The sequence below is a fragment of the Aethina tumida genome, chromosome 1 (assembly GCF_024364675.1).
Source record: "Aethina tumida isolate Nest 87 chromosome 1, icAetTumi1.1, whole genome shotgun sequence".
Taxonomy (NCBI): Eukaryota; Metazoa; Arthropoda; class Insecta; order Coleoptera; family Nitidulidae; genus Aethina; species Aethina tumida.
Genome location: NC_065435.1, coordinates 50,900,834 through 50,923,713, shown reverse-complemented (window position 1 = coordinate 50,923,713; position 22,880 = coordinate 50,900,834). Strand labels below are relative to the sequence as shown.

Here is a 22,880-nt window from a genome sequence, read left to right as displayed (position 1 = left end):
AGCAAATTCATGCCACGTTAAAAAAATTGGGATGATCAATCTCTGTTTTGACCTTCTTTATAAAAATAAGCCGTTTATTAAATAAAACATTGAAGAGAGACAATAATAAATAATGGTCTCAGGAATAAATATCTGAACTATATGATGGATGGAGTAGAGCTTCCCATTTAAGATTTAAAGCTTTATTTGAGTCTTTAACGTGAATTGAGCAAGTAATGCGCTTTTCTATTAACTAAAGAAGCTTGTCTTTGAGTAAGTTTTTCATGAACATCAATTTGCAATTAGGTCTATTGATCGTTTGGTATCTTGGTAGGTAGTTAATATTTAAAATTTCATGTACAGTTCTTTGTTGGCTTAAGGCTTTTTTAAGTGCTGTTCTACTAGCTTCAACCTATTGTCCACACTAACGTGAATTTTTCATAGCCTGTAACAATATAATTAATAAAATGCTCATTTGAGTTGCATGCAAGGAAAGAACTGGCAATTGTCAAACGAATAATTTTGTTATCTTGCGTTAACTTAAATGGAATCCATTTGTTCAACTTTTTAAAATTAAATTGTTTATTTATCGCAGTTTAGTAACAGATATATTTCCAAACATATTGCTTCAATATTTTGCACAAAATGTTGCTTCATTTCTTTGTTGGTATAAGTTGCAGGACGACCTTGACGTTGGTCATCTTTATTGCATTAATTGCTACTTTTAAACTGAAGGAATTACGCGACTTCATATAGGAAAATATAAATAGTATATTTAAAAAATGCATATTTTCAATTAGTATAAACAGTTTAATAAAAAATGCCAATATATAATAATAAATTCAACAAAATTATGAATCATAAACGTAAATTACTTTTTCCGGTATCTAATACCATATAAAGAATAAATTTTCATCTGTATTTTACAATTAGAGTCATACAGAGTACCGGAATTGAAATTATTTTTCAACAAAAAATGTAAATTATATTATTTATAAATAAATTAGCCTGTTTTTAATTTTAGCTGATGCTTGTATTCAATGGATTATAGTCACAAACAAGCAGATTAAAAAGTGTGTTCAAACTCGTAAAAGTAATTACTGTGGCTTATCTCCCTCTAATTATAAATTATTAGGGTACTAATTTGGACATGTTAAACCTAACAGTGCGATTAACAAAAATGTGGAGGAAGTAAAAAAAGTCACGGGTGGAGAGTGAATTATTAATGTAAAAAAATTTGAAGTTATGTTTATAGTTTTTATAAAATTGGAGATTACATTATTTCTTCAATAAACGAGAAATACGGATAATTATTAATGGAATGTACTCACCATACTGATTCCTAATAATATCCGGATCGGTAGCCTCAATGGAGGATCCATTGCGAACCGCCTCAGCAGTGAAGACATGATCAGTCGAAACGGGTGTTCGCACCCCAGTTACCGAACCATCCACAATGAGATCGTCGGCATTGATAACCGCCTCCATTGGTACGTGTTTAGTACCACCGTCATTACGATGGCTTGGTCTAGAATAGTGTCTGCGACACAAAGCTGCCAGTACCAGACAGACGCCAGTAGCCAGAATACCTGCGGTGCCTAGCAAGCCCATGATCAGGGGACTTACGGGCATGCTCGATGTGGAACCTGTAAAAGAATTGTTCGAATTTATTCTCTGCAATTTGTATTTGTTAGTTGCATGCAACATTTTACGAAGTGAAACCAGAAAAGTAACAATCGAATCTGTCGACGACCAATATTCAATACAACATAATTTTAAGGGGTCACTCAGGTGTGTGCCGTTTCATTGTAAATAAATACGGAAATAGCACACGGCCCGTTGAATCGTTTCAGAAATACGGGGCGGTATATTATTTGAGTACACACGTAATTTAACGTGGAATAGTTATTTATTTTGCGGTTTTGCACGGTAAATTAGCCAAACGGCTTCGACGCAACGTTACCGCGGGCAACCCCGGCTTTGATGCAGTCCGCCTGTTTATCCGGCTAAATCATATTAAGTGTGTCTGGAAGTATACGCGGAGAACTTTATTTTATGACCAATTACGTTGGAAATTACCACATTGTAGAAACGCTTAATGGTCACCACACAGCTGTAATGTTTGGTTAGTACAATGAAGGCGTCCGTAAAGATATCTTTATGAAACGGTGTCTCTATTGTTCCATTAAAAAGTTGTCAACTGTTTAATAGCACGTGTGGTTTGTGTTCGGCATAAAATCAACTTTATCCGATAAATGTGGCGGATTTACAGCGTTATATCTTCAAGAAATGAATTTGACCTCCTGAGAAAAAGTACACAATTTAACTTTTGAACTTAAGTTCCAACGGAAAATTGCATCCACGCAAGATGTATTGTTCCACACAGTATATAAATTTGAAATGTGTTTGAAATAAAACAACACATATACATATTACGTGCTAAATCAGGTGTGTATGTGCACAGTACTCTGGTCTGCTATTCTAAAATGGTTCACAATGTGGATATTTATTTAAATTGAGGCAATATACACCTGATTAGCTTTGGTCAATTGGACTAAATTTACTATTGATCATAATATGCAATTTATTGAAATTATGAAAATATTCAACTGACCGTTTATTGTACTTGTACTGTAACCGAATGTGTTTTCATGCAACTGACTGGAGATGACACATACATATCTTCATATGCATACATGTTCTGGCCACATTTCGTAAGCTCCTTTTATAGTGTTTTTGTGGATTCCTTGAACTAGTTAGTAGAAATTTGATGAAAATTTAAAAGAATGCAAAGACATAAAACTGTTCAAACATGTATATTAGACCTAGTAACCATAAAAACAAGGGTAGGAATCTGATGCAAATAGTCCTCGGTGGATGATGCAGTTTCTGGGTTAAAATCCCGTAATTGGGCCTAGAGTACAGCGAAACACCGGAGATGACTCTCCATTATGGCACTGTTTCGCAGAAGAAGCGTCACTTTCGAGCGAACTGCAGGAAAAATGCACGGCCAAATAGCTTGGCAAAGACAGAAATGCATTTCGCCGGAGTCTCGGGGCGCGTTTAAAGAATGGGTCGCCGCAGTCGGGATGACATTTTGATATTGTTGAATGGCGTGCAGGAGTAGAGCGGCAGGAACGCGGAGGAGCGGGACACAATGCATACTTGTACATCAAGCCGGAGGAAGTGCTTAGTTAGAGCGGAATAGTTTCGTTCCGATGCGGAGAATTCGTCGGAAAACAATTCTTGCGTGATTGCGCCGTGTTACTTCTGCTAATTTTAGGATGCATAGAATAGTTGCGTTTTAAAACCGCTACGGCTTTGTCTCCGTTTTGTGGTTCCAAGAGGTGTGGGTTTGATACAAGAACACTGTTGATGATACAATATTGACAAGAATTTATACAGGGTGATTTAATTTTATTACAATAATATACTAATATATTGAAATGAAAATATTTAAGGTTTATTCCTTCTTGAAATGCGTTAACAGCAAATCAAAAGTGAATTTAAATTTCAATATGTTCCATCATTTACCAAAGACGCCCACATTTATTTCACCTGTCAGAAAGAGAGTATTATCGGCACTAAAGACGTCCACACAAAAACACAAAGCGACTCGGAAGTTCCCCACGAAAAAATGCAAATGCCCCGAGATCATCAATCATCGTAACAATATTCGGAATGTTCGGGGTGGGCCCAAAAGCGAATGAAGCACTATTATTTTTTCGCGTCGCCGATTCCGGACGCCTTCTTCGCTGCCAATTAATTCCCGAAACAATTGGACTCATTAAATTTTCCGCTTTGTAAAGTTTTGTTGCTCAATTCGTCCGTTTCGGCGGATTCTGTTTGGAACTGAATTAAACGTAATGACGTGTCATTATTTTGGGGCAGGAATGTCCGTTCTTTATTAGTCAAGGACATTACTTTTAATTGGCGTAAGTTTCATAATCTGAACGTTTGAAAATTGGAATCTGTGAGCTTAAATGTAAACAAACATTTAAATGCATATTTAATTAATAAATACACACGTGAATAATTTATAAGCTGATTTTTAAAATAAATTTTACCTATAGTATAACAGGAAATATATGCGGAAAATATGGTATTTTGCATAATTAATAAAAAACAGAGTAATAAAAATCGTATCAATACGAAACATTTATATTAAACAGTGTAACAATTCAGTGTTTTGCATTTAAAACTTTTCAACTTGTTTAACGAGTTTGGTAAATTAACGCTAAAACATTACACATGAAATCATTCTGGGAAAACAACAATCTGCCTGAAACTCGAAACCAGGTGTTAAACACATATATAATTTAGTGATGGTGTAGTGTTATAGTCGGCATCCTGCCACAGCGAACTCGTGAAAAAAACATTAAAAAAGGGAAATTTTTCGCGTACCGTCCCTGCCCGTTCCCTTTTCGACCATATGATATAATTCTGCGATAACGTTAAAAGTTAGTCCCAGGCTTCATCCTTTCGCAGAACGCCGGGGCCCATAATGAAATGGATGTTAGTGAAAATTCATTTAGACCCCAAAAAATAATACGGAAAAAGCGAGATAAAAAGTGGAGGAGGGCTTTAAACGTCCTTTCAGGATTATATTAATCAACGTTCATTATCGGCCTGCGGTATTCCGCAGTGTGGATCCCCCGGACGATGTAAGTTTATAATTATGTTTGTCTGTCCGGATTCAGCCGCATTGAAAAAAGTAAATCGAAACGCGTCGGGATTAAGTCCGGATTTCCGGTAACCCTGTTTCGCATCCGAAGACGGGCTCTTATTCAAAAACCGCTTATATTTATCCGAAAGGATTCTGATAACACACTGATTGGCTCCAGCTGGGGCACTGAAATAAAATTAAATCCTAAATAACAAATTACTTTGCAAACATAACATAAAGGAACAAGTCCAACGTAAAACCGACAACCAAATATAATTTGTCCTTGGATTCAAGCATAAACTTTATGTCATAAAGGACTTACAGGGGAATGTCTTTTTACATGAGAACTAAGACTAAAATTGAAACATTTTTAAAGATAATTCCTTGTGATAAAATTGCTAAGGAAAAGAGTTTAAAACATTATTTTAAAAGTAAAACATTTGTTACTATTAATTGTCACAACAAAGTTGAAAAGTTCTAATAGTTCTAAAACGGTCTAATTGAAATCATCCAAAGAGAATCGATGGAAGACGGAAACGTGGAGAGAAATCCGTTCTAAATCGAATACAAACTTAATAATAGTCCCGTGCAGGTTCTTATTTGACATCTTCCGTAAATACTGATGATTAATTGGTATAATCACTCCGGGCTATATTAAATCGACAATAATCGGAGCGAATATTTTCGTTGAAGTGAACAAACGGGCGGGCGGGTCCATTAATAACGAAAACTGACCGGACTCCGGGGTCCGGATTTGTGTACAAGATATAGAACTGGGGCCAAACAATGCTGGATGTCGGTCGGCACGGGGAGGAGGAAATCCCTGGCGATTTTACAAGACACGGCCACGGCCAACCGAAGACGCAAAAATGAATTTTACATGAGGACTGAATAAAGTATGGAAATGAGACCGAAGTCGCGGTCGAACGAATCGGGCCACGCTGACTTTTATTAAAACAATAAATACTTTTTAATAGGAAATTATGAGACGGATGATTTAAACCGAGGGGATGGAGATTTAAAGTTTCTTTCGGACGAAATATTAATGGATCACATAAATTTAATGAGTGTTTATGGTGTTCCCTCTTCCGTTACGTGCCGAGCAAATGTAAAACATTAATAACTTATATTTGTTTAATAAAAGATATTCGATTTCTTTTCAGAATACATTGATAAGAAATTAAATATGAGAAAACAATTCTCATTTAGGTCAAGTAAAAACGAGCTAAATATCCAAATTTCCTTTTAAGTAATCACTTCCGATGTCTGCAGCACTCATCCTCCAAATCCTTAATAAACCGTAAACCAGCAGTCCGATAACCGAAAGTTTCCCGCAGGATCCAGATTGACGATAAGTGCACTCTCGCGGAATGAAAACGGGAGTGCAGGGCGCGATGCACCACCCTGTCTAGGTACTAACCCTGCAATTTGGCGACTCCTTTGAACGTGACAGGATCGATCACAGTTGCATCGCTCCGGCCCTTCGCGTTGACCGCGTACAGCATGATCCTGTAGCTGTTGCCCGGATCGAGACCGTTGGCGGTAAATGTGGGTGGCGTCCGGTACGTGGTTCGGTTGATGCGGGGTCGCAGACTTGGTAGCTCCAAGACCTCCATAATGAAGCTCTGGGGGAGGCCGCCATCGAAGCCCTCCATACAGTCCACCTGCAGGGAGTTCGAAGTCTGATTCATTAGGGTGCAGTTTTGGAGTGGCGAAGGACGACCTGAAAAAAATATCGTTACTCTGGATACTTTGGACTCTTATAATTGTAATGAAGAAGAAAAAACAAATAATCAATGTAATGGGAATGATGGGAAGAGTGGAAAGACCAAAAAGTAATGGAATGCTGTTTGTAGTCTAGTTTGTGAATGGATTGCGACAATTTGGACGAAATTGCTCTTATTCAGTGCACCTGTTAGGAATGTACTCGAAAACGGACGGTCCTTTGTGCTATAGAATACAATACGGACCATAGTTTGAAATTCATCAATAACCCATCAATGCCGGGTTAATATGTACGCCAAATTGATATGTTGTATTCCACTGTAATCATGTCAACCTCTCAAATGAACCCGAAACAATAAGCGGACAGTGCATTAAACGGCATCGATTCCGGCAATGTTGCGACACAAAGCAGATGTCATTCTTACGGAGATGGAGCTCAATAATTATTGATGATCACTTTGTTAAACGAATTGAAATAACATCCTAACTAACTAACTATTCGGTTTCCTTCTATTTTAATGAACAATTGAATTCATGTTTGTGACATGCTTCAGATATAGCTTATTGTTTGTATGATGGATCTTTGTGATCACATAATTACCAAGAAGACTAATTAAAATACAATTATTTTTGGATAATAATTTTATATTTTAATAGTTATGTTATCGCTGTTTTAAAATTATTGCAGTATATTAGTAGTATGTATAATTTATGCACTTTTCTTTATTAAAAAATATATACAAAACTCAAATAGTACTGTACACAAAAGTTTCTAACGCATCAAAGCTATAAAGTACAAGAGATAATTTTCAATTTGGAGTCACTATGATCAAACGGAAGTTACCAGTTATCTAAGGGAATAGTTCGGACGAATTTATTCGCAATTATTAATTAAATTATGAAGACAATTTGCATCGGTTAAACGTATAAATTTTGACCTTTGTAAAAAATTGTGCTTTATTAACAGAAGTCACAGGAACTCAAATAACAAAAACATAATATAATATAGAATACTAATAAATATAAAGGACAATCATTCGGAGGAAACTAATAAAAACAAATGGATGCGAATAATGGATCGTAAACACGACGAAGTTCCCTCAAAATAATTATTAGCCATTGTATTTTATTCATTGATTACTTTTAATTAAGCGTCCGAAGTGTCAGTCCGTCATCCGTTAAAACGGCGTATTTAAAGCGTCTTTTCAAATGCAAATGCCGCCTCGTAATAAGCGAGGACACCCGGCAAATTTCATATTTCAGTCGGGAGATAAAAAACACAATCAAAATATTTATTCAGGACAAAAATTGCGGGAGAGTGGATATTGTGCGCTGGAGTATCGTTTTTGAATTCCGGCCACGGACGGGCGCAAAGCCCACAGCCTGACAAAGATTTGTGTCTCGATTTGTAAAAACACCAGTTTCAGTCCCACACGTTTAATTGTGATCGATTAGTTCATCTACGTCCCGGCTTTCGTGGCAGCCGAAACGGATATCAAACAGCGGGCATCGATTCAACTGAAATTTATTCGAAACCCGTCCGGATTAGAGCCGAAACGGAAGATTTTTGTATGAAAATTGCACAAATTTGCAAGCAGAAAATAATGTTTAAAATCGGTCAAAATACGGAAAATTGTTTGTGACAATCATATTTGCCACCCGACACTTTTTTCCGGACAATGGTAACCCTTTTAGATTGATTGTTTCTGTTTTTTTTTTTTTTTAAACGGTCGCAGTAATTACTGGCAAATGCAATTAGAGACGTGTTTCATGGTTTGACATTGCAAATGTGTTACGTTAAATTTAGGGAAAATGTAATTGATTTTTTTTTAATTAACAGGATTAAAAAAATGTTATTACGATAACAATTTTGGTGTTTATATTTTCCTTCGAAATATATATATATATATATATATATATAATGAAATGAATGAATGTATTTTTTAAAAAATTAAATCAGATTTATTTCCTTAAAATTCTTTATAGCTGTTTTCCTAGTGCATTCACGCCTGACACAATTAATCGTGCATTTCGTTTGAAAAGAATTTATTTGAGTGCAGACTCAAAATGATGAGAATATATTATTTTATGCATCGATATCCACGTCAAAGCCACTCGGAACATTCTGCAGAGCCAAACCAAGGTTCCAAGCGACTTATGAAATTTCATGTGCAAACCGGGATTTATGTTTTCTTAGACAATATTCCAGCGGTTTTATTTGTGCTTCGACCGCGGTCCCGTTCGAATTTTTACAATTTTATGAAAATATTTTTACTGGCGCTCTTTGTTTTCTTTCGGTTTTGTCGGTCACGGCGTATTCTAACTCGATCGGGCCATCAGTGATTTTGATGCGAAAGCGAACACTGTTCCATTTCGAAATTACAATTTTCATTCTGGTGTATCCAGGGGGTTTTCATTACAACCGTTTATTTAACGTTATGAAAATTTGTACTTTGATATGTAGTCAGTCTGTAATAGAGCTACTGGCTATCGATATTGGGATTTCCTTGGTCGAGTTCTAATTATTCGGTTTTCAAATACAAGCTTCTCGATTTTAATTAATTTCTATAAATTACACAGTAAAAAACTGGTTCAGTTTAGATAGATTTTTCATAATTATAAAGTTAGTTAAATGAGGATAATCAAACCCGAAAAGTCAAAACATTTGATATTGCCAAGGGTAACATTCGGAGTATGTGTCCGCTGTGCACATATCGATCATGTGTAACACGAAAGGACTGAATATTCCATGGAATATGTGGAATTCCTCGGTGCACCCGGCTAAGTGAACAATTTATGAGACGTCGTCTTTCCAGTTTATTCTCTAATAAACAGTTATAAACGTTTCTTACATAAATCGGAGTCAATTTAAATAAATTTGCATTAAATGAGTATTTATGAGTGTTCTTGAGGCGTTCTCTTCTTGTGATGTTTTAGATTTTCGGAGTATTTCGGCTTGTATATGTAGCATTATAAGTTATAATTAATAACCACTTTTGAATAAATTTGGTTTATCTTGTTTGTTAACAAGTTTAAATTTATAAATATATAATTAAACTTTAATTATGTTATTTTAACTAATAATAATATATTGTTATTCTTAAATTCAGGAAAATATTTAATGTACAAAATGATGAACTAATTCAAACAAATTTTAAATTAGTTGAAACGATTTAATTGCGTTCAGGACATATTAAAAAAATTATAACAAGTTGTGGAAAATATATTAATTATTAAGAGTAACATCAAATAAATAAAAGTGTGACCTGATTCAGTCAAAAATGGCGTGAGAGATTGGTATTTGCTACATAGTAAAACGTATAAGATCACAGAACAAAAGGTAAAATGTCTGGGTTTTCATCCATGCTTTAATTATAAGTCAATGCAATGTTCATTGTACGTTTTTGTAAAAAATAGATTTTTTCTGAAAATCCTTTAGAGAAGGCTCAGGGCAGTATTAGTAGACGCTAAGATTATTATATTTCATCGGTAACAAGGCAAGATCCGACTTGGACGAATGCTCAAAGAAAGCCGACAAAAAATCGCCGGCCGCACTTCAAAACGTTTCGGTTTTAGGAACAATAAGCTTAAATACTTGAAAAAGTTTAATTTTTGGTAATCGCTAAACGACTCTCCTAATGAAAGGACGGAAAGCGAGCGGCAATTAGAATTCAACATTCTTTTGTGCGCTCTTCCCACTTAGCTGATTGGAAACAAGAAATATCAAGCTCGTTAACTTCAATAGAATTAAATGAATTTCGTCGGTTATTTCCCCAATCGATGAAGTTTTCCTAGATTTTGAATAATTTTAATTAGTGGAAGTTTTTTATTTGAAAAGTTTCCCTTGAACGTAACAAATTTGGGCCAGTTCGTAGAATGGAAGTCGATTAACTCCCAATTTGTTGGCTGAACAGTGTGTCAAATGGGAACAACGTAACTGCCATCTGCTATGTGGGTCACAAAAAGTAAATGTTAATGGAAACATTGCAATTTGCGGATTTTTAACAATTTAAGTAAAATTTCGTTTTATAATTACTGTATCACATATGCAAAAATTCATCTCTAATAAAAAATGGTAATCTTAATACTGTGTCTGCGAACTCAACAGTTACACAATTGAAAGGCAAAAGCATCACAGTTCAATATATTTTTAATGAAATGTTCCACGTAATAGTCGTCCATTAAGGGTTTCTTTTTTAAATCGAAGTGTGGTGTTTTTCCCACTCGCGTTGCCGAAGGCGAATCCAAGTATCCAATATCCTTCCCTCATTAATATGTAAAATCCCGACAAAATGCCGCGCATTCATTCATATTGAATTGTGTCGGAGATATCTAATTCATTTCTGTTATCTTTTTGTTTTGTGGCACCGAAAAAATTTAATGAAAACACCGAAGAATGCATAATGATTTAATTGTTCCATTTTACATGGGCGAAATTATGCATTATACAGTTTTTAAAATTTAACTGTGTCTGCGAGGGTTTTGATGAATTTATTTCTACTCCATAAAATCGCAATTGAACAAAAATCGTTACGAGGAGTATAAACGGGGATAGAGGGGTAGCATCTGGTCAAGTTCGGTGACATAATTTGAGCATATAAAATTGACCGCTACTTACCAGCAATGACCACCTGAAAGACGCAAGGCTCCTTCTGACGTCCAATCTCGTTGACACCATAGCATAGCAACGTGCCGTACTGAAGATCCGTGACGGGGGTGTAGTTCAGACGCGAGGAGGTAACCTCGTTCGTGAACAAGCTGGCCGGCACGTCGCTCTGCTCACCGGAGTTGTTGAACGTCCAGTGGAATGTAGCGACGGGAGGATTGGCGTCGACTTGACATCGCAGTGACACGGTCTCCTGTTTCAGCGCTCCGTAGAGTTCCTCGCGATCTTGGATGCATACTGGCACATCTGGAACGAAATGGTCACTTTCTGAACAAACTATTATAGTTTCTAAAAATGGTTACGTAACAAACGATTTCGAAACTCTTTAGTAAAATCAAGAAACAAACTTTTTGAACCATGACATAGAAAATAGAACACATAGATCCAGTGGGCAGAAGTAAATGATTAAAAACTGGAACAAAAATATTGAGTATATTGGTATCAATTTTTTAAACTAATAAAGAGATGAACCTCCGCGGTGAACCAGACACTCATTGGTTCGTTTGATTTATTCATGGCATCTTTAATTGACGCTGAAAGTATGTGGTCGTATTTCGTTTTTCTTTGCCCACACGTGTTTAATTTGTGAAATTAATATCGGAACGTTGGAAGTAGATTTTGTAACTGGTCCTAAGGTAAGGCAGCAAATGAGGTTCCACATTATTTATTTAAGTTTCGTTGGGCTGTCAAATTACCTCTAATGAAAATTAAAACAAAATCGGAACTAAGGGAGTCCTCATTCCATTTCATATCCCAAAGTTAGTTACAACATCAATCAATTCTTTGACGACGATGTAACAATGTGTGAGTAAACACAAACTGGGATTAGTAAGAAAAAAGTTGAATCGGATTGTGCGGTAAACAAATGGCATGGTAAGAAGTCTGCTTTCTTCTGTAAATCACTTGGTAATTGCATGACTTGTCACAAAGAGACTCGTAGATCTACAATGCGGTCTTAACGTTCGTTTGTCGCTTGACATTTTACTGAGCATCCTGCATGTCGTTCACGACTTTCTTCAAACCATGCTTTGCAACGATTCCAGACAGTGCTTTGACTCCGGCTCATTGGATTGGCAATTTCCACAAACGACAGTCCTGCCTCTTTTAATCCATTAATTCGTCTTCTGTCAAACTCGCTTAAATGAATCAAATTTGCACGGCTTCAAATTAACGAGAATTGAAATGAATAAAGGAATTTTTTAAACACAACAGAAGTGAAATGAATACTGAAGTGCAGTACACAAAAACTCTTCGGTCACTTTCAAAATCTAATCATTTTATGCTCCTATATGGAGTGTATATACCAAATTTTGTTAAATTTCGATCTCTGTTTTCTTATTTGAATTTATCCTATCATCGTCTAATTTTGTTAAGGCTGATCTAAATTTTTCATTTACTTTATTACATTGTGTTGTAATAATTAGAGAAACAAGGAATGTTCTAAGGCCGAATTTTCGTTGTTCTCCCTTTAATTATTATAAAAACTAGAAGAAACTTCATGCCCGTAAATAACGTATTATATTCGTTAAACTGACAATGCAAGGAAAAAAGAGATAAAAATTGCATTTCCAACAAATAATACGGTTGACTTTTTAAAAATACTTTTGTGCCCGAGCGTCAATAAACTAGAGTCACGGTCTCTTGCTTCGGTGGCTCCACTTTTTCCTGAACGTACACCGATGCATCTGGAACGCTAAAAAACCATCCCGTTTTACTTTTTACCCTAATTCGTCCCACTGCTCCAATTAAATCGGAAGCTTCGTATATTCACGCCGAATTACAACCCGATATAACGAACGGCCAATTTAGTTTTAGACAATAAAATTAAAAAAGAAAAACATTTTCTAATTTGTCACATGCTGCTTCATTCCAAATGCTGCGATTTTGTTACAACGATACGATAAGTGTTTTTTTACTTTAAATCGAACTATAAGTGAAAAAGATTAAATTTATTAGAAAGAAGTCAGAATTTTTTATTGGATACCGATGTAGGCATGATTCTTCTTCAAGAATTTCTCTTAACACTAGTGTGAAACAATATGAATTCTACTTTACGTTGATCGGAGAAAGAAGCTGCAATTGGACACAGTTCTCCTTCGACAAGGGCTAGACGATGTGTCACACAAGACTCTTTTTTCTTGGTCCGAATGGTAAAAAGTATCATCCCGCACAAATTTTCGTTTGACGTGCGACGTAGGTTTTATTTCGGCTCGCAGGTTCCCGCCTGTCCCGTGTAACGCACTCGAACAATGGCCGCTTTACATCGGAATATATGGCTTTTCATTTTGTTCATCTGCCGTTGTTGCGCGCACTTTAATTTATTATGGCCGTATCAAATTTAAAACTCTATTATGGCGCAGTGTTTATGGTAAATTAAAACTGTAAAACGGTTACATTGTTTAATGCAATTCGGTTTTGATTAGTGGCGGATTATTAATCAGTGGACGGTGTGGATGACGTTCAAGCCGCCATAAATTATATTATATGTTTATTTTAAAACTGTTTTTAAATTAATATATTCTACTGGATGCTCTAATATATTTATATATGTCAAAAAGTAGAAATACGCTAGGTGCAGTCCCTATTTATAAATTAATGTGTTTATATATTAAGCGCAAACCTCTATACTGTCCAATTTCTGGCTCCATCTCACAAAAACTACGGTCTAGACAAGCCTAATAATACCCCATAAAATAGTCTCGTTTTTTCTACGACCAACCAATTACCATCATGAAGAATATAAAATTTGATTCATCATTAAGATTAATTACCTCAACATAAAAGCCAACGTGTATATGTACCAATTTATGTTCTAAAACCATTTTAATAATTGAATGGCCATATTATGAGAGAATAGAAAACAGACCCATTTTATAATACAACCCCTCTTTTGTTGGGCTAAAATTAAGTTGTTTTTCTAATAATGTCCCGTCACTGATCAATAATTGCTTTTACGAAAATGAACTGTAAATGTCCGTTATCCGTCACAGAAATAGGTCAGTATATGTGCAACAATATTTGCTTTCACACCTTTAACAAATAACTTCCCGACTGAATACATGCCTATTATTTATTTATACATTCATGATCCTTTATTAAAGCCATCAATAATATGTAATAGTTATTTCATTGAATAATAATAACAAATTATTCAGGATGTACTTTTATTTATTCATAATTACATGACTTTTTTATGCAAACTTGAATCCTTACTACAATTTCATAAATGTCTTTCCTCATTGCCTTTTTGGATGGATCTATTAACTTCTTATGTAAAGATATCAAGTTCGTTATTGCCTGCTTCAGGAAAGTATATTTACTCATCTCAATATTTGATACTGTGTATAAGGAAAGCTTTTGTCGCCATTTTAACTTTTGCACATGTAAAATTGCCCCCCTGATATATCTTTTCAATTTTTGGTCCTTTTGTTCCTGACTATTAAATTCTTGTGTTCCCAACATTGATGTTTTAGTTTTATTCATATTATTAATATTAACCATTGCAAATTCAATTACTTATTTGTATTATAATAGAGACTATTTATACTTCGCAATATACCTGTCAATTACCAGGTACGATGGAATTATAAGTGAATTAGCAGAAGAAGAACAGTGAAAATTAAACGAATCGTTAATTCGATTAAGGTAACTCATTAGCATTGATCGAAAAAAATAATTCCATTAAAAAACAACATTACCAATTAGGACGTTTTTGGAGTTTTTTCAAACAAAATTACGGTAATTATTTTTGCTGTTCGTCTCGGGTAATATAATTCAGCGGAAACTCTTAAATTACTTAAAGGACGGAAATTATAAATTATGAAAAACTCCTTAAGCACGAGCGCCGGTTAGCAAAAGTTGCAGTTTTTAACAAAATTAATAATTTAATTACCCCCTGCGTCTTTTCTCGAATTTATAAATTATGCTTTGTACAATTGTTCCAAGTAGCTTCTGCAATCGTTCATCTTTTTTTGCGGTGTTGTTTGATTTTCTTTTTAGTTAAGAAAATGTAACAAAGTTTTTATTATGCTAGGGATTTGTACCAACACTTTAGTCCCAATATAATTAATGAGCTGTAAGTTTATTACCCTTCACATATAAATTAAATTTATATATTTTTCTAATCTTTTATTATGTAACTTTTACTATAAACAGTATTTTATGCACCTAAACTGGAAACACATTAATCACACGTGTGTTACTGTATTTTTTGTTCTGTCTAAACAGACAGGAAATAATATACATTATGTCACTAAATCTTTTATTGACACATAATTAAACAGTTCATTAACCTCAGGTTCCTATTTAATTTAAAAACTCATCTAGTTACATGGACATTATTTATCGAATTGTCTATCACTTTTACATACTTTTTTTAAAAATACTATATTAATGTTTATAATGACCATACAATACTTTATTCTTGTTGAATTACACAATTTTTTAATTATTTTATGTGAATTATGACGTAGCCATATTGTTTGTTCTCATAAAAACATTAATTTTTTCTACTGTTAAACCTTATCTCTATATGTTAAATATAAATTAAAAAAATCTATAAACCTGTTTATTGTTACATACATAATTTATTAGTTAACTATGTTTACGTGTTTTGATTTCTTCTTGTTTAGTGTCAATAAACAAGACTTTATAAAAATTCCACCTAACTGATATATAAGTGTTTCCCACGTTGTTATAAACTGTTCTGTCCATTAACCTTAATTTAATTTGGCAAATATTTTCGTGGTCTTTCTACAACGAGGTGGAGCCAAAATAGAAATAATCGCAAAAAAAGAACTAAACAAATAAATAGTGGTGCCATCATTTAACCACTAAAGAACAACTTCCACACGTCGCCGCCAGTTGAATTAAACGCGAGCAAAACGACAACGGCGTAGTCGGCAACTGCAGGTCCGTTCGGAGAAGAGGGACCCAAATAAAATTTGCGCTGGGATTATGCGAGTCCATTCCCGTGCAATTCCCGAATTATCCCAGGAATTCCTGTCCTGAGCGACTCGAATAAGTTTCACGGCGATCGCTAAAGTCGGATCTGTTTATTCGGGTCAAACTAGGATAATAGGTTCACTAAACCAGTCTACAATGAATAATATATCAATGTCTTAAGCCAAATTAAGTGATAATAAGTGAATTATTTTAAGGTGACAGCCAAATTCATAACGTTGTTTAAATTAAAAGGGAAATTTGATTTTTTAGTATATTTTTCATTACTTTCGTTGTTTCATTATCGTCGTAATTTAACTCTACTTTGTTCTTTTAATTGAATCGAAATAAATTGGTAAACTTGAATTGGACACCCGAAAGTTTATTCAACGGTCCCCGGTCAGAAGCGGGACGCATTAACGTCATCCTGAACGGAACACAACAAAGGTCGACGGCATCACTCGATTTTGCATGGGGGTTTCCGTACAGTGAAATTAAAAACCCGGATGCTCGTGAAATGACATTACCGAGTGTGTCCCGCACACCGTGCTCTATACTGTACGAGACTGGACGAGCATTTTGCCAAATTAAATTCCCGCATCCCTCCATGTCCGACGGACCCTTTGACTCTTTGCACGATCGACGGACGGACGTACAAACCGCGGGAATTCACGCTGCAATTTTCGAAATTGCGCGAAATAGACTAACAATACTGGTGAAAATTTTATTACCGGGCCGGCATAATGCTTGTGTCACGACATTGACATTTTTTGTGACACAAAATGGAAATGAACATGTATTACATGTAATCAAAACAATATCAATAATTTTTGAGTGTAATATGCCGATATTAAATAAACATGACTTATGCCGTTACATATTTAATTGTTATATCTCATTAATTATTAGAAATTTGAATCTATTATATATTTATTTAACTATGATAATATACAGAATACATTATAATAGTACTAAAAGGATTTACTAGTATTAAGCTATGATAATCATATAATTATTACATTATCAGTACATTCGATTATATTATTTAACGGTAGAGTGCAGATGAAAGGATTACGTTGCGAAATAATATCAATTCGGATCGCAGATGCACGATAAATCCCCTAAAACTCAATAGTTTTCATCGATGAGCAGTTTTATTTTGTTAAAATGAATTTGTATGTTGCAATTTCGCAGAAGCCTTTTTAATTACAGTCGGCAATATCGGATGGGCGTCAATGCATTTGGTATACGATAATCTGTTTCACCATTCGGTAGCAATACATGATCTGAACGTAAAAGAATTAAACGTTTGCCGATACTGTTGTTTACTGGAATTACACACAAAATTTTATTTGAATTTCAATTTTTCATGCAAGGAAACATGCAAGTCGACATTTGAGCAAATAAATAATTTACAATGAATTTGCTCTGTTCGCGACAATGAAATAAAGGATCTGCAAAGTAGCGTTCGACAAATAAAAACGGCGACCGGTGTTTTTGGCTTTCGAAAGCCAATCGATTTGTCGAATCGCTTGGAATGTAAAAAATGTCTTCGAGTAAGGCAAAAAAAGAGCTCATGACCCGAAAGGAAATTTTTCAGTAATTTTAATTAACTTTGTTCTTGTCCGGGGGAAATTTATGGCCGAAGAATTTTCTCACATTGTTTATTTCATTCTGCAAGGCTTAATGTAATTACGGATCGCACAAAAAAGGAGAAACGTTCCGGGCGAGGGATGAGGAAGTTACAAGTTATTTGCGAAGTCGTTTAGCACTTGGAATAAGTAATTACATAACCACAACGGAAGCTCGCTGTTAGAACTTCGGTTTCGGCCTAACCAGTTCCCGACATGGGGTTATAATCTCTCCAGATAGGGCCGTTAACTTGCGACGTTTTCATTTATATTATTTATTTAAACGGATCCTTCTTCAGTGTGCTACTTTTATTTCCGGGGCCCCGGTTCCAGGCTTTAATTGTCACTTGCAAAATCAAACTGAAAATTCATTATGTCTCCGGTAAATTTGACTTTCGGCGGCGCAGGAAATTTCAATTGATGCGAAGGGAACAATAAAAGTTCCAATTCGATTTAATAACCCCAAACCGTTCCGTTTGATACGTTTATTGATAGCAGTGATCTTCAAGGCTGATTTTAATACTGCAGACCGTACCTTTCATATTCATAAAATATATGAATTTTCGAATTCATTTCCCTAGATAATAAATAAAACATTTTTTGAGGAAAATAATTTTACATTCTTCAGAATACAAATTTGGTGCCATTATAAACTAAAATTTTTTGTTTCACTGACAGTAATTGTCTGGCAAAATAAAACTAAAAATCCATTACGCTCTGGTTAAATTTGCCTTTCGTCAAAAAAAAGGAATTTTCAATTGATGTTGCGAGTACGGTAAAAATGTTCGATTTAATAACCTCGAACCATTCGATTCATGTATTAAAGGCCATAATTACTTCAGGATTGGTTTCAGAATTTTAAGCGACAGTTACATACTGCTATCGTGTTGTTTTTAATCACTTTTTATATCGATTATTTAGACATAGGTACGTGAGTGCATCAAAGCTGCTAATAATAGAAAAAAAAAACAATGATTTACGTAAAAGTATCTGTAAGCAGCTAACAATGGTTATGAAATAACCGTTTGTGTTGGAAATTAATTAATACATAAAATATAAGGCAGTGATTAATACTAACATGAGTTCAATTTACGATAAAACAATTACTAGGTGAAACATTAATTTAAAACGTTACATGAGTATAAACTATCTTTCTTTAATCGATTAAAGATTTAGATTGTTTGACAATATATTAAAACTATAAAGAATAAATAAATTTTATTTTTAAATATTCGTAAATTGAATGTTCTCTTGAGTTTATTACCAATGTAAATGATTAAAACCGTAGTTATTATTGAAAAATAATGTTGTAATAAAAAAAGAAGTTTATAATAATATAATTTCTCCGTCGTCACATTGACATAAATTTATTGAATATATATTTGCTTAAATCTCACAATAAATTATTGTTAAAATGGGACATCGTTGTATTAATCGCCATGGACTACTTCTTGCTGCCGTTAGTTAACGGACGTAGGTACTCTGGCGTTTCCCCACCTTAATTTATTCATCTGAATATAAAACAGTTTTTTCTAATTGGCACAGAAGAAATTGATGGCAAAGTTTTAGGCGTTAAAGAACCATATGATAATTTTTGGCAACAAACAAGTACCACCATTTCGTTCGCAGATCATTAACATAATCTGAACAGTATAAATAGTCAAAATCATCAGAAACGGCATCAATCCCATTCAAACGTTGTCTTCTAAAACACCCATCCAAAATGGCGTTCAAGGTAAATAATTTATCCTCAAGTACTACTAATTTGTTGTCTATTCACGGTTGAATATTTTTAGGTGGTAACCATTCTCTTAATTGCTGTATTCTGTTTGGTCCAAGCCCGTCCTCAATTTGGTCTTCCGCCTTTCGGCGGACCTGGTTTTGGAGGACCAGGTTTTGGCGGAGGATTCGGACCTCGCCCCCCATTTGGTCCCCCAGGTTTCGGCGGACCTGGTTTCGGTAGACCCGGCTTCGGTCCACCCGGTTTCGGCGGACCCGGTTTCGGTGGACCCGGTTTCGGTGGGGCTGGTTTCGGCGGAGGCGCTATCGGTGGTGTCGGTGGTTTTGGTGGTGGATTCGGACGTCCCGGATTCGGAAGATAGAGATCACGCTTAATTTATTTGTTCCGTAATATCAGGGTATAAGATTTAATAGTTGATGTACAAAATTTCTATTTATTGTTTTTTTCTGAGATCTAATATGATTGTAAAATTTAAATATTTCTAATAAATAATTAAATAAATTTTGTGATTTTTAATGAACCTAAAAACTGGGGAAGCGATTTTGGGCCACGAAAATACATTACAACAAAATCGCAACTTTTATAAAATATATTATATTGATTTTAATAAATATTATGAATTCAAATAAAAAAAGTTAGAACGTAAAAATACAAAAAATGCGATTAAATTTGGTCGGTCTTAGAGACGTTTTTAATAAAAATATACAAATAACAAGAAATCCAGAGTTTCATAAAACGCAAGTCCCCTCTAAATCAAATGCACTTCTTTCCAAGTTCCAACGGTTTACTAAGTTCGTTGGAAATAAACCAATGAAAACATTTCTTCTCGGCATTCATCAAAACATATTCCGACAGAAATTAAATTATTTCTATATTTCGCAAGCGGCCATTCGGCGAAGCAGTTTTTTCGAATAAAGAAAAACGGGAATATTAAGTATGCAAAGTATTCCGCAGCGTTTCCCTTTGGTGTTTTGTGTTGCTGATGCTTCCGCGCCACACGCGGGAATATGTAAATGATAATCCGATTTTTAAAATAAAACTTTGCACTTACAACTATGCACGGTCGAATTGAGGGGAGAATTTTGGGGACGCTTTCTTCCCCATGACTGGCATTTTACAAATTTACGTTAAAATTGTTTTGGAAACAATCAATTAAGTAAGAAACAACAATCACAAGAATAGGTTTATTAAGAGACAAAGAGACTTAACCGGCAACCGAGTATACGGAAAAGGTAAATTGTACAAAGGGGGGATTCCGTATGCCGGGGCGTTTTATGTGTTCCGCCATAAAGGCAAAATTATTAAATATATGTACTTACATCTGACTATAAGTTTCACCGGATTACTTGTGCCCTTGCCTTCTACGTTCGCAGCCATACAAGTGTAGTCGCCCGCCGTTGCACGTGCAATGTTCTGCAACACCAAACTCTGATCGCTCATTATTATGCCTCCGGTTACGTTTTGGTAGATCTCCTCTCCCTGAAATTATTATATTAATTATTACATTTTCCAAATATTAATAAATAATCTGTTTGTTAATTAACTAATTGATCAGTTAATTGGACATTGTCAATTTTATATGTTTGTATGTCACAAATTAAAAGAAGTATTTCATGTTTAACAATGTTGAATTTCATGAATCATTACTGAAGTGTCAATTAAAGGCTTCGTTCAAATAGACATACATTAATATTAAAAATTATTGGCGTCAGTTTTTTGCGTGTAAATTACCGACGTGTTCCAATCTATAGTTGACCGACTTTAGTTGAACGACAAAAATTGAACGGAAATACCAATGCGAAACTATAATTCAATAGAAAAGAAAAATGTTCAATTTTTCTCCTATCAAATAAAAGTCAGCTAACTAAAATCACTTGTGAAAATACCTCTTGATAATTTATAAATTCTATAATAATATATCTATGTTGGAGATTTATTGTTGTTTTATGGCTGAATAAATTAGTTTGTAAATTATAAATTAGGTACGAAATATTATATGATTATTTTATACTGTTTTACAATTTAATGAAAAGGTTTACACATACAAAATTAAAAATTCTGTTTACTTGTGTCAACATTTACGTGTGCATCGTATGTATATTATTTATGTAAAAAAATGTTTTCTGTGATATCGACATTTACCGTGCTGTTTGAAAATTGAAGTAATTTAAACTAACATGATTAACATGTGTATTATATATATTACATAAAAATTATGCAAACAAGTTTTAAACACATTGAAATAAAATTAGACTGGTATCAGTAAGTATGAATATTTTTCACTTGGTCTAAATTTGTGAAAGTTACATTTAATTTTAGTACGGAACGTTGAAAAATATTTGACTTCAATATTTATAAAGTAATAACGTATAATTGCAAATAAAGATGATTGAGAGCAAATCAAAGATTAACTCGAACAAATCAAAGCAGAAATCGAAAATACAACGCGTTAAAAAGGAATCCGGGAACAGGAAGGGGAACGCGTTCTGTCGAAACGGTCGATTCAACAAGTAATCCAGAAGTGTGTTGAGAAGTTAGGATAAATAGAAGTTGAAAAGTTGTCGGTTTAAATACTTACGTTGTGGAACCAGGAAAGTTTGTAAGCCTTCGGGTTCGCTCTGATATTGCACTCGAAGTAAACGTCGTCGCCCTCCTTAATGTCGCCTGGGTTCAGGGTCGATCCCATTTTCAGCGTCACCACCGGCACATCTAGGGAACGGATTAAAACAATTTATTGCCTAAGAAAACTCTTTCGCGCACTTTTAACAAAATAACATCATAAGGGCATTCGCACTACTCGAATTAAACTTAGACGGCGACATAAAAGCGTATTCTCTGCTTGGTGGTAAATCATAACTTTTGAAATTAGATTAGTTTAAATAATTTTTATTATGTTATTATAATACAAAATGCAAAGTAACTTTTATCAAATCGATTGAACGTAATTCGAGTTCGTTGTAAAATGCGTTGGAAAAATATTTCATTTGGTTGTGTTTGCAGGTAACCACCCGAAACCCAGTAACTAGTGGATACGAGTCGATTGTTCCCAAAACCCACCGCCCCCTGGTTTGTTCCCCCTTTAAATAGATCATATAACGTTTGCAGTTAATTAAGGCACCGCCAATAATTCTTTGGTTGCTCGTTAAATTGTTGAGTTACGCGAAATCGGTTTGCGGTCTATCGATTCGGCAGTTTCGAGCACCCTGACACACACACACACTCTCACACACAATGAGAATAAATCCACATTGGAAGCGGAATCACAATCACGTCAGTTTCTGATTCTGATTCCTTTTATTAATTCTAATAAAAACGGGAGATCCTCCGTGTCCGCCATAAATAAAGCATTTTCTCCGGGAGTGAATAAAAAATGCTTTTGTGGACGGACCAGTCCGAGTAATAGGATTTAAATCAGTGGTCGAAGGAGATATAAGAAATATTGGCACAGTTCGGGTAACATAAAAAGAATATTAATTTTAATGGGCCCACAGTTTCCATTCAACATTTTCTTTTGCATCTTGTTATGTTTAT

General features: G+C 34.6%; 2 protein-coding genes across 2 annotated transcripts in view; one reads left to right on the top strand and one right to left on the bottom strand.

The window, feature by feature from the left end:
• The window catches only part of LOC109595938 (nephrin), a 160,492-nt gene that overhangs the window by 1,124 nt on the left and 136,488 nt on the right, over nt 1–22,880 (bottom strand). Inside the window, exons 8-12 of the mRNA XM_020011375.2 lie at nt 21,928–22,058; nt 20,669–20,828; nt 10,989–11,282; nt 6,066–6,368; nt 1,311–1,625 (exon numbers count right to left, since the gene is read on the bottom strand). Coding sequence (XP_019866934.2) covers nt 1,311–1,625; nt 6,066–6,368; nt 10,989–11,282; nt 20,669–20,828; nt 21,928–22,058 — 1,203 coding nt within the window. The remainder of the gene's footprint in view (nt 1–1,310; nt 1,626–6,065; nt 6,369–10,988; nt 11,283–20,668; nt 20,829–21,927; nt 22,059–22,880) is intronic.
• Nucleotides 19,317–19,733, top strand: LOC109595956 (keratin, type II cytoskeletal 2 epidermal). The gene is made up of 2 exons (XM_020011399.2): nt 19,317–19,343; nt 19,405–19,733. Exons 1-2 carry the CDS (start codon nt 19,332–19,334, stop codon nt 19,708–19,710), a joined length of 318 nt encoding a protein of 105 aa, XP_019866958.1. The 5' UTR covers nt 19,317–19,331; the 3' UTR covers nt 19,711–19,733.